General features: G+C 42.0%; 4 protein-coding genes across 6 annotated transcripts in view; 1 reads left to right on the forward strand and 3 right to left on the reverse strand.

Annotated features, from left to right (window-relative positions):
* The window catches only part of LOC6046584 (spastin), a 78,129-nt gene that overhangs the window by 23,493 nt on the left and 42,323 nt on the right, over positions 1-12,313 (forward strand).
* Positions 2,153-3,619, reverse strand: LOC6046589 (aminoacylase-1B). 2 transcript variants are annotated; one of them, XM_001863729.2, is made up of 4 exons: positions 3,446-3,616; positions 2,907-3,395; positions 2,665-2,852; positions 2,153-2,611 (listed from the first exon to the last, which is right to left on the reverse strand). In XM_001863729.2, the coding sequence occupies exons 1-4, from the start codon at positions 3,552-3,554 to the stop codon at positions 2,177-2,179; spliced, it is 1,221 nt and encodes a 406-aa protein (XP_001863764.1). In that variant the 5' UTR covers positions 3,555-3,616; the 3' UTR covers positions 2,153-2,176. The 2 variants fall into 2 exon arrangements, with proteins under 2 accessions (XP_001863764.1, XP_038114917.1); XM_038258989.1 differs by having other exon boundaries at positions 2,665-3,395; positions 3,446-3,619.
* Positions 3,805-5,293, reverse strand: LOC6046588 (aminoacylase-1B). Its single transcript, XM_001863728.2, has 3 exons — positions 5,133-5,293; positions 4,585-5,073; positions 3,805-4,533 (listed from the first exon to the last, which is right to left on the reverse strand). The coding sequence occupies exons 1-3, from the start codon at positions 5,239-5,241 to the stop codon at positions 3,911-3,913; spliced, it is 1,221 nt and encodes a 406-aa protein (XP_001863763.1). The 5' UTR covers positions 5,242-5,293; the 3' UTR covers positions 3,805-3,910.
* On the reverse strand, positions 5,392-7,474 carry LOC6046586 (aminoacylase-1). 2 transcript variants are annotated; one of them, XM_038249284.1, is made up of 4 exons: positions 7,267-7,474; positions 6,653-6,853; positions 5,924-6,600; positions 5,392-5,866 (listed from the first exon to the last, which is right to left on the reverse strand). In XM_038249284.1, the coding sequence occupies exons 2-4, from the start codon at positions 6,753-6,755 to the stop codon at positions 5,432-5,434; spliced, it is 1,215 nt and encodes a 404-aa protein (XP_038105212.1). In that variant the 5' UTR covers positions 6,756-6,853; positions 7,267-7,474; the 3' UTR covers positions 5,392-5,431. The 2 variants fall into 2 exon arrangements, with proteins under 2 accessions (XP_038105212.1, XP_001863762.1); XM_001863727.2 differs by having other exon boundaries at positions 6,653-7,474.

Raw genomic sequence — 12,313 nt, forward strand, 5'->3', positions numbered from 1 at the left:
TCTATGATGGATTAGGAAGGCCGATTAGGCCACAATTAGGATTGATGATGGAAAGGTTGCTTTCGCAAATTGTTGGCTCACCAAAGGAGTGTCAGAATGTAGTCAAATTTTAGCTACAACTCCTTCGTCACATTGCCTAGGTCAGTCACGCACCATATATTCCACGAGTATTGATCGGCTTTTGTCTGGGCCAAGTTCCTCGTTGAGGCGGTTGAACGGTGGACTCACAAGTGGATGGATGGTGGTGACCTGAATGGGTGGAAACGCCGCCGCGTGTAATAACGTGTAATTCCACGTAGAACCCACCCCGCCAGGATAATTGCCGATGTCTGGACGGTGATTGTTTGCGGTTTAACATTGAAACCACGCGATATCATGTCTACACGTACGGGAGTTTATTGGACCCAAGGTTAGACTTAATAATTTTAGCCTAGTTTGATCGTTATTTTTGTCATGAAGGATTTCCAAGCAGTAACCTGATACGATATGAGCCGATTATCGGCTGCAAAAGTTATCCTTTTTACAAGAGATATTGAATTTCCAGCTGGCGCTCGCCCTTTTGGGGTGGCGTTGGTGTCATTGGCCGGGAAACAAAAGTCTTTGCTGGGTGGCAAAAAAAGGAACGAGGCGATAAAACAAGCTGCTAAACTTTCCCCCCTCGCCCTTTGTCCGTCCCTATGGTGGAGACGCAGGGAATGCTAATGGTTTTTCCTGTAATAGTTATGAGCCTTGGGAGGCGCGATGGACCGAATCGGTTCTGGCGGTTACAGCTTATGGTTGGATGTTTAATATTTGATACATATGTTGCCAACCTTAATCTCCTTTAAATAAAAAACAAATGGTGTAAAGAAAGAAAACAGTAGTATACTTTCTGATCTTACCTTTTCTTCTTTTAGCAACGCTGCTCGGAAGGCACATCGACGAACAAGTTCGTTAGAGTCAATTTTGAGAATCTTAAAGCGGCAATCAGATGGATTGCAACACGGCACCATTTTGCTTGTCATTGTAGCTTGTAAGGCACGGTGACGGGTATTTTCTTTAGGTATTTTATTTGTTGCTGTAGGTTCATCTGTCTCACGCTATGTTCTTTGTTGTCTAAAGAGTTGGCTTCATCATGGATCATTTAGCATTACTTTTTTCATAAACTACATTCCGTTTGGGAGGGCGCCGGTATTGACTAATCTAGCAAAAGATTTTCAGATACTAACTGTGAACAGATGAATACTGGTAATCTTTTATTTAATAATTAAACTTCAACCGAAAATCACAATTGTTTTTAGGCTGTTTTGAATTAACAAGTTCTTAGATTTTTAAAATTCTCTATTTTCGTGTATTATTTCCAGCAAATGGTTTCCCTTGTATAAATTAACCATAACTGACTTCAAGTGCCCGCTCAAATTAACGACCATTTCCTCATTTTCATCACTTTTCCGCCCCAACAGAACTTCCCAGGGTGGGAGGAGGTTCAACATCGAAGAAATCCCACAAAGTAGCACACAAAAGCACATTCACTCAAAGAGGTAGAACGGAGTTTTTTTTCGGAACCCTCTAACAAAAGTAGCAGCCAACAAAGAAACAAAGCTTTTCGCGTGCCACACCCGGCAACCCCGCTCCGAAGGTGGAGCTTTTTGTGAGCCAAACCCTCTAGATGTGGCTTATGCATGCAACATGCACATTAAAATGCATCCACATTGGTGAAGGAAATGCAACGAAAGTTTTGCCGGAAAGGCGTAAATTTCCCACGATGCTCGTTGAAGCAGCTGCGAAGTTGGCACGGAACGAAGTTTTGTTTGCTGATTTGAGGGGAAATTTAAAGCGATAAACAAGTTGTTTCATTGTTTTCATGAGCGTTTTCATGAACGCGTGCGTTGTAACTACTCGGTTTGGCTTGTTTTGAGTTATTGAATTTGTCCATTTCATGGCATCGCTGCTTGGTAGGCACGTCGACGAATTTAACGTATCGTTGGAAGCGAGAAGCAATGTTGCTTTATACTAATTTGAGTTTGAACAAGTACTACAGTCGGCTTATCTTTCAACTTTATAGTTGCTTTCTGTGGAATTATTCTCATGACACCAAGATAATAAAGTGTCTAGTACACAATGTTATCTTGTCTGTCTACGTCCAAACATCGTTTTTGATAAACACTTTTACTTTGCTTCTAAAGCCCTTGTATTCTCAAACATTTGCAACCCCCACCACAATCTTCCGGTAAATCTCAATTCCCTTCAAGTACGTATCGGCCTGCAGGAACTCGTCGTGATCGTGCAGCAGCACCGGCGTATTGTTCATCGGCGAAAATCCAACCGCCGGAATGCCTTGCTCCCGGATAAATCGAACATCCGTTGCCCCTGGCATGATCTGGGGCTTAATTTTCAGTCCCAGCTCGTCCAGTGCGGCCTTGAACGGACCCCAAAAAGGGTTGGAACTATCAAGCTTGGTAACACCCACGACCGGATCCTTAACGCCGAAGTCGGCACGAATACCTCCGCCGGATTCTTCGCACCAGCGGGCGATTTGTGCCTCGAACTGGTCGATGTCTTCCGTTGGTGCTACCCGGATGTCGGTGCAGATCATCAGCTCCGGCGGGACCACGTTGCTTTGGACTCCACCCTAAAATATTAAGGCTTAGTGAGTTTGTTGAGTTCGCACCAAGCGTAACTTACCTCCATCATCGTGAGATTCACGATGGTCGTGTCTCCGATGGTGAGCTCCGGATTGTCTTCCAGCTTCTTCGCTTCGCTGCTGCGGAAATCGTACAATCGATCCAGCAGTTTGCGCGCCTTCTCGCCGGCAGTTCCTTCCAGCAACAGCGATCCATGACCGGGAGTTCCCGAGATGTAGAAGAAGACCTCTGCAAATCGCCAAATATGAGTAGTTGAAAGTTCTGAAGACACCAAAAACATACTTCTACGCAACCGCTCTCCGTAAAACAGCTTGAAAACTTCGTTTTCGGATGCCAACCCCTCGTCAATTGCGAAGCCACAGTTCAAAGCTTTAAAGTGATCGGTCGTTACGAAGTCCTTCATCCCCAAAACACCTCCAGTTTCCTCATCCGGCACGAACATCACATGAAGCGTCCGCTTCAGCCGGACTCCGTCACGCTTCAACGCTCGAACCACCGCCAAGAACTGCATCCCCACGCACTTCATGTCCTGCGAACCACGCGCGTAGATCCGTCCCTCGGCGTCCATGTGGGCGGAGAACGGCGGGTAGGTCCAACGCTCCGGATAAACCGGAACCACGTCCATGTGAGAGTTGAGGATGATCGAGGTTGCCGCCGGGTCGGTACCTTCCCACGAAATGATCACAACCGGCTTCTTTGGGTTAACCTCGATGACCTTAACCGGTAGGTCCAACGAAGCTGCCTGACGGCGCAGAAATTCGACGCAACCATCTGTAAAAACTCTCGATTAGCTCCGGTATGAACGGGATGTCCGTACGAACCGTAATCAACGTCCGGATGCACCGAAGGAATCTTCAGGTAATCCCGAAACAGCCGAATCTCTTCGTTGCGTTCCCAAGCTTGATAGCGCGAATCCGCTGAATCACTCATTTTTCTTCACCAAAACAACAACACCAGAAACACTTTTCACTTCTTCCGAGACTCTGTCTGAACTGACGATGCCGAGAACGTTATTTGCATATATAAGAAGCTAAAAATAAACTAGTGTGTGTGTGTTCCGTTGAACGCACGTATACGTTGAGTCTCTCGCGAGAATACCGTCTTGCTGTCTAATTTGTCAAGCTTTATGATACCTCGTCGTCGTCGTCGCGGTTTGAGGAGATAAGATTGTGGTCGTTGAATGTCAACGACGTGAACGAATAACTCTATTATCTTTCATATCTTGAAGAGTTTATTAACTGCTCTGAAGACAAGTTCAGCAAAAGTCTTTAGATTAACAACTAGATTCAAGCATTCGCTACGGCCTTGATAACCTTTCTGTAGATATCGATCCCTTTGAGGAATACCTCAGCATGCAAGTACTCGTTGTGGTCATGGTATTGCAATTTGGTATTATATATGGGAGAGAATCCAAAAGCTGGTATTCCCAACTCTCTAACAAACAGAATATCCGTGTTCCCCGACATTATCTCCGTCTTCATCTTGAGATTCGTATCACTCAGAGCATCCCTAAAAGGTCCCCAAAACGGGTTCGTTCCATCAAGCTTCGTCGGCTCCACAACGGGATCCTTATCCCCGTAGTCTATACGAATCCCTCCTCCTGACTCCTTACACCACGCTTCCAGCTGAGATTCAAACTCCGCCACGGATCTATTCGGCGTTGCGCGTATATCGAAACAGATCATCAACTCTGGAGGCACGACGTTGCTTTGAACTCCTCCCTGCATCATGGTGAGATTCACCGTGGTTATATCCCCTTCCGTGAGTTCTGGATTGTCCGCAAGCTTTCGGGCTTCACTGCTTCGAAGGTCCATCAGTTTATCGATCAGCTTTCGAGCCTTTTCGCCAGCTGTATCCTTCAGTAACAACGATCCATGACCAGCAGTACCGGATATGTGGAAGTAGACACCTGCAACACCAGTCGTTATTGATCTTCAACGAATACCTAATACAATCTTACGTCTCTTGATCCGTTCACCGTAGAACACCCTCAAGCACTCGTCCTCCGCGACGTCCCCCTCATCCATCGCAAAGCCACAGTTCAGCTCGCGAAACCTCTCCGTCCGAACAAAGTCCTTCATCCCCAGCACACCTCCGGTCTCCTCGTCCGGAACGAACAACACATGGAGTGTTCTCTTTAGGCGAACTCCCTCCCGCTTCAGCGCACGAATCGCGCCCAGGTACTGCACTCCGACGCACTTCATGTCCTGCGATCCTCGGGCGAAAATTCGACCCTCGGCGTCCAGGTGCGCCGAAAACGGGGGGTGCGTCCAGTGTTCCGGGTAGACCGGAACTACGTCCATGTGGGAGTTGAGGATTATGGTGGTCGCGGAAGGGTCGGTACCTTGCCAGGTGATGATTACGACTGGTTTCTGTGGGTTTACCTCGTAGACTTCCATGGGTAGATTCAGGGTGGCTGCTTGACGGCGCAAGAAGTCGATGCACTCATCTGATATGATTGAAAACACGTTGAAGTCTTAAGCAAAGGAATGATTTGAGACTTGCTACCGTAATCAATATCCGGGTGCACGCTGGGAATTCGCAGGTATTCACGAAATATCTTGATTTCCTCATTGTTTTCCCAGCACTGGAGCTGTTCAGTGGTTGGTGAAAACATCGTTCGAACGAAACCGTCTGTTCGCTAGCAGTAACAAAGGAATACTGAAGCTCGCCCGTACACAAAACGAAATTCTTATCACAGTGTGGTTTGTTTGGATGAGCAGTACGCAGCGTTCAGTGGCGTGACTTTGAACTGAAGTAAGACAACTTTTGACTTTATTGTTTTATTTGAGTAAGTGAGTACAATTTTATACATTTGCAATTCCCTCAAAGACTTTCCGGTAAATCTCAATTCCTCTAAGAAAGACATCAGCTTGCAGGTACTCGTCGTGATCGTGCAGCAGCACCGGGGTGTTGTTCATGGGAGAGAATCCAACCGCCGGAATACCCAGCGCCCGTACAAACAGAATGTCCGTATTTCCCGGCATGGTTTGAATCCTCACTTGGACACCCATGGCATCCAAAGCGGCCTGGAAGGGTGCCCAAAAGGGGTTCGAGTCATCCAGCTTGGTCGGCGCCACTACCGGATCCTTGTCTCCGTAGTCCAGGCGAATCCCTCCTCCGGACTCCTCGCACCAGCGCTCCAGCTGGGCTTCGAACTCTTCGACGGGGATATCTGGAGCGACGCGAATATCGAAACAGATCATCAGCTCCGGCGGAACTACGTTACTTTGGACGCCGCCCTGTAAAGAATCTTAGTTTTAATCTGAAGTAAATGCTTGCAAATGTTGGTTACCCACCGACATCATCGTCAGATTGACAGTTGTGACTTCACCGAGTGAAAGCCCCGGGTTGTCCTCCAGCTTCTTCAATTCGCTTTTCCGGAAATCCATCAGTTTGTCGATCAACTTCCGTGCCTTCTCTCCAGCCGTATCCTTCAGCAGTAGCGATCCGTGACCGGGAGTTCCCGAAATGTGGAAATAAACCCGTCTCTTGGTCCGCTCTCCATTGCACAGCCGAAACGTCCCATCCGTCGAAGCGTACCCTTCGTCAATCGCAAAGCCACAGTTCAGCGCCCGAAAGCGCTCCGTCCCAACAAAGTCCTTCATCCCCAGCGTACCTCCGGTCTCTTCGTCCGGAACGAACGTAACGTGCAGCGTCCTCCGCAGCTGAACTCCGTCGCGCTTCATCGCACGGATCGCTCCCAGGAACTGCATCCCCACGCACTTCATGTCCTGCGAACCTCGCGCGTAGATTCGTCCCTCGGCGTCCATGTGAGCGGAGAACGGCGGGTGGGTCCATCGTTCCGGATACACCGGGACTACGTCCATGTGGGAGTTGAGGATTATGGAGGTTGCTGACGGGTCGGTACCTTCCCAGGAGATGATTACAATGGGTTTGCTTGGGTTTACTTCGTAGACTTCGACGGGGAGATCGAGGGAAGACGCCTGACGGCGCAGGAACTCGACACACTCATCTGGAAAGGGAAGATTCTTAGTATTGGGGTGTACTTAAGGTTGTTGTTATACCGTAATTGACATCCGGATGCACGCTGGGAATCTTGAGGTATTCCCGGAAGAGTCGGATCTCTTCGTTGTTTTCCCAATTCTGGTACTGGTTTTCAACACTCATTATGCAAATCACTTCTTTCTTCGCAGAAGATCGGGCAAGAACTGATGTTCCTCACAGTGTAACGTCTTATCTTATCAACTTTCTGTGGTCAAAGTTTGCTACAAACCAAAAGTGCATACGTTATACCTTCTAGTCTGCGGTAAACATCGAAATACAATAGAACAACACTTTGTTCCAAAATCCCAACTTTGATCAAACAATTGCCGGTGTTGCGTAACGTGAGAATAAATCCGAACCGGGATTGTTTCGTGCTGCACGCAGATTACCGGCCGTAAACAGTTAGGAACTATCATAAACCAAACTCGTCAATCATTCGTGTTGGGCTTGCTGTCTTGTTTAATTTTTGTTCCGAGCCGAGGAGGCTTTTCAAGTTGCCAGGTTAAACATTGAGAGAGTAGCGATTTAGGCGAATCGATTTACTTGGAAGGACTATGATTCCTAAAGAGATTCTATAGCTACACAGGACTTCACACATCATACCAAACAGCTTGTGCTGCATACAAGCTATTACCGCTAACAGGCTCGTACACCATATGCGAGTAATGTTGTGCCGGTGGAACGAAAGTTTGCACATTGGATCTCCACAGTCTGGTGGGATTTCTTCCTTTGAAAGAGCAGCTCCGTCTTGAAGGCTTTCCCCGGGGTGTCTTCTACGATGGTTGGACTCGTTTTGCTTGGAAAGGATTCTACCCGTGTAAATACCGCCATCGTCGTAACCAAAGCACTTGATGATAAAGTAAAGCTTTGCTCGGCGGTAACATTTGAAAAGGTCACAACGTTTCAAAAATATCATATTACAAAGAAGTAGTTTTAAGTCCTTCTAATAAATTATAAAGAATAGTAGTACTCTTTGTCCCGAAGCCACATCAACATAATGGTCCGGTACCCTCTTCACCTGAGTCCGGGACTCCGTTGGCCACTTGGCTTTGTGTCGTCCGCTACTCGTCCCCATGTGATGTGGGTGGTATTTTCACAGTCATTTTCCACCTAGCACCACCCTGCAGGGGGTGCAGTACTCGGGGGACCTTTTTTTTTCTTTGCTCTGTTTTGGAGCTTGATGCAGTTTTCATTCTTGTCTGTTTATAGTCTGGCTGGTTGGAGTGTGGAATGCTTTGTTGTGTCGAACTGATGATATTTGGGTTGGCTGTGTTGGTATGTCACAATGTGGGAAGATTTGTGTAAGCGGAAGCTGGAGCAACTGGTGAACAAAAAGCTTTGCATATTTAATAGGGATTTCTAGATTTATTTGAAAAATGGAAATAGTTTTTTTTTTCATGTTCAGCTTCATTTTATTTTATTAAATTAAAATCTCTTACATTATATTGATTTCAAAACCAAAATGTCCTTCATATTTTGCACCATTATCACATCACAATTAACTTAATGCTGCCAATCTCAAACTACGTACGAAACTGCCATCTAACCAGTATTGAAGGCAATAAACGGGGAAGCTTATTGTCGTTTCGTTTGTGTGGTACATACATACACAATGCTGCGGTTTTCCATTTGGTTGGGAAACGTCATTTATTGGGCGAATAAATTTACGACGATGGCCAAGCGAAGTCACTTGATGCAAGAATCGAGATACAAAAGAGAAATGACAGGGAAAAGGGCACTTTTCTTTTTGGATACAATATATAACGAAATACAGTGCAGATTCTATAATCGAATAATTTTTTTTCTATTTTACCCGATTTTTTAAAGCTTTATTCCCAGCGATTTTTTACATTTTGAAAAGTTGTAGTGGACCAATGCCAAGCAGTGTTGTTAAAATTTCCAACTATCAGTTCTCAGCAACTACACTACCTACAAATAAAACTGCTCTTCTTTCCGTATTGATACTCTCAGCGCCGAATATAGCCGAACACGCTTTTGTATTTACACACTCGCGTTTGACATTTTCCCTTTTCGCTCTCGCGATAATCCGCCACAAAACCAATTTCGCAAGCGCAGTTTAACGGAACGTCATACGTGGTCGGCTCCTAGTCGCCGTCTCGCGTTCTTCCATTGCGGTTTTCGTGAAAATTGAGAAACTCAGCGGCGAGAGCGGTGATAGAGTGAGAATGTCAACGCTGAGAATCACGAGACACATGAAGAGATCTCACAAGCTAGAGTGACGGGTCGCTATACTCTCTGATGTTTTGGTGCAGAGTAGAGGTGGGCAAAACCGCTCTTTTTTAGGAGCCGCTCATTTTCGTTCGCTCATTAAAAAGAGCCGCTCTTTTGAACGGCTCTTTCGCTTTTTTTATTTTTGATAAAAAAGGTTATTTTTTAGAATGCTTTGGTTTTCAAAGTTATTTCACATTGGACTTTTATAAATAATTTGATCTCTATGTCAAGATTTCTACTCGAACCAAAACGTTGAAATAATGTGTGAACTCTTTGCTACATTCTGATTTAATCGATTAAGTCTTTAAACGCTAAAGTTTAATCGGACAAGAGAATTTTTTTTCCTAAAGTAGATGTTTGGTAATATTTGACAAGTTAAGCAATTTTAAGTGCTCAAATTTGTATTTTGGTAATACATTAATGTACAATTAGTTGTACAACGATTTTTTTTTCATTTTGTTTAGAAAATCATTTACTTTTGGAATTTGAAAGAAAAGTAGGAAACTGAAAATGAGTTAAATTTTTTTTAAGTGGTGTTTGGCAGCAATGTAATTTCGGGATTATTTTTTATAAGCATTTATATTTCAATTCGGAATTGTATTTTCAACTCTCAAAAATAAATTTTATGCTACAATTTGTTCGAAATTCAAAAAAATATATTTATAACAGGTTTGAAAATCATTCCATCTTGGAATGGTTCTTTCAAAAGCCCGAAGTTAAAAAAGACCCGCGGTTCTGTTTTGTGAGCCATGGTTCATTCGCTCTTTTCAGTGAACCGGCTCTTTGAGCGGCTCGCTCTTTTTTTGTCTAGTGCAGAGATAATCAAATGATAGCTTTTTTTATCACTCATTGATGCCCACTTTTTAGCTATAGTGCATGAGTGGCCCTTAGTTCCATTCTGAAAGATCATTGCCCTTTAGCCCATCTCTGAAATAATTTTAAAGCTCTTGAAGAATAATGTTTCGTTTAAACTTTTTTGTGAACTAATTATTTATTGTTATTATTATTACTAAAAATCTCTCTTATTGATAGTTTACATGTGATTGAATACCACTTATTTTGCCACTTATTTTGTACATAAAAAACTTCATACTCGGAATTAGAACTCATGACATTTGGATTATGAAACTGGGACTGATTCAAGCAGAACAAAATTTATTAAAATTTCAATGAAATTAGACAATTTTCAAATAATACTTTAGCTACGATTTATTTATGCAATTTGGTTCAAAATCGTGTGATCTTTCAGAAAAGCCTTCAACAACTGTTTTTTTGCATATGGGACAATTATGCGAACATGGGCAGTTTACTTTATTTAAAAATAAAATCACACCATTTTTCAAATTTTATGTCACTCTTTTTAAATCGTTTTTTTTTTTCAAATGATTATTGCAATTTTAATGGAGATACTAGTGCATTTAATTAAAACCGTGTTTTTTTCATTTTCATTATATATATATGTAAAATTACGATTGTCTTCATCCACAAAATGTTCAAGCATCCCTCGACCTTGACCAGTCCGAGGTGTATAAACTTCTTACAAATTAAACCTCTAACGTGAATTCGGTACTAGTTGAGGTATGCAAATTCAGTTAAAAACTTATGGATAACTTTTTTTTGTTGCAAATTTATGGTTTTGTGGGTCTAATATTTGAATGACGAAAAAATCATTTTTGCAATTCCGTCGTGAAACTACTTACTTTTCCTGTCATTCTTGGACGACGAAATAGCCTACTTTTCTGTACCAAAAATAACAGAATCTAATAGCAACACTTTTCAAAATAAATGCTGAAAAGTTCTACTTTTTAGCACTGAAATGGATGCTGAAAAGTTGAACTTTTCAGCACTTGTTTTGAAAATAGTAGTTTATGCAACAAGTTGCAAAAAGAAGATTTTTTCAGCACTCGTCGAATTTATCCAACTCGGTGAATCTCTTTGGATAAATGTACGACACGTGCTGAAAACATCTTCTTTTTGCAACTAGTTGCATAAACTACTATTTCGAAAAGAATAGTTTCACGAATGTTTCATATTTTAACATTAAAAATCGGACCATTACTTGCTGAGATATCGACATTAGAAAATTGTGTGTTGTTTGGGTGGGACTTAGAAAATATCAATTTTCCTGTTTTTAAACCTTTGCATGGCAATATCTCAGCAACGAAGGGTCGTATCAACAAAGTTTAAAAATGTAAAATATAGAGAATATTCTCAGCTTTTCAAAAATATTTTTTTTCAGAGGTGGGCAAACATGTGCACTTATTTAAAAAAAAATGAAAAACTGCGACTATTTTCAAAAAAGTTACCTAAAAATGGATTTAACTTGAAAACGATGCATTTTATCAAAATTTCACTTTAGAACTTTTTGATTGCAAATTTGATTTTAAATCGAAAAATGAAGTTGAAAAATTTTTGCGACCAATTTTTCGATTTTTTGAAAAAAATCAGTATTGATTCAAAAATTTATAACTCGCTCAAAGATTTTTTGCACAACCTGGAAATTTCTGAAAAGTTGGCATTTGATGTACATATCAAAAAATAAAAAAAAAATAAAAATAGTGTTTTTTTGCAAATCAAGTTTTAGTGACAAAAAGTTAAATAAAAAATCACCAATTTTTTTTTACCGTGTGTCATATTTTTTCAGTGTAGTCCATATCCATACCTACAACTTTGCCGAAGACACCAAATCGATCAAAAAATTCCTTCAAAAGATACAGATTTTTGAATTTTCATACATCATTTTTGTATAGACAGCTGCCAAATTTGTATGGAAAATTATATGGACAAACTAATGATGCAAAATGGCTTCTTTGGGCATACCGAAGACACCAAAAAAGTTTCAGTCGGATTAAAAAATGAAAAAATTAAAATTTAAGAAAAAATACCGATTTCGTAGAGAACTGCTCTATAACAAAAATGACTTTTTTGCGGGATTCAGATTTTTTTGAGACCTCTAATGTGTTTACTTTCAACATCTCTGCCGTCTCGGGCGAGTTTTCAAAGAAAATTGAAGGGCTCAAATCCATAACACAACTCAATTTGATCATCTAGAAATTATTGGAGACTTATAACTAATACCTAGATTTATCAGAAAACAAATCAATTCGCGACATTCGCATCAAACAGTAATGCATCAACGAATCAATATATGCTCCAACCAAAATCGTGCACGACCCGTCGATGTCGAGAAAGCTTCTGCCTGCCGAATGAGATGGTACCGACTTTTACATAATCTTACATAACCTCTCAGTCCTCCCAACATGGGCGACTTTCCCCAAAGTCTCGTGTCAGCTGACTTTTGAAGCTATACTAATATGGTAGAGTGTCCTATTTTCGGCTTTTCTCACACTAGATGATTTTCTAACAAGTACAGGACTTCCTGTTAATTTACAAATTTAACATTGGTGTTTTACATTGATTTGCTTAAATTATCAAAATGAGTGCTGGAT

The sequence above is a fragment of the Culex quinquefasciatus genome, chromosome 1 (assembly GCF_015732765.1).
Source record: "Culex quinquefasciatus strain JHB chromosome 1, VPISU_Cqui_1.0_pri_paternal, whole genome shotgun sequence".
NCBI classification, from domain to species: Eukaryota; Metazoa; Arthropoda; class Insecta; order Diptera; family Culicidae; genus Culex; species Culex quinquefasciatus.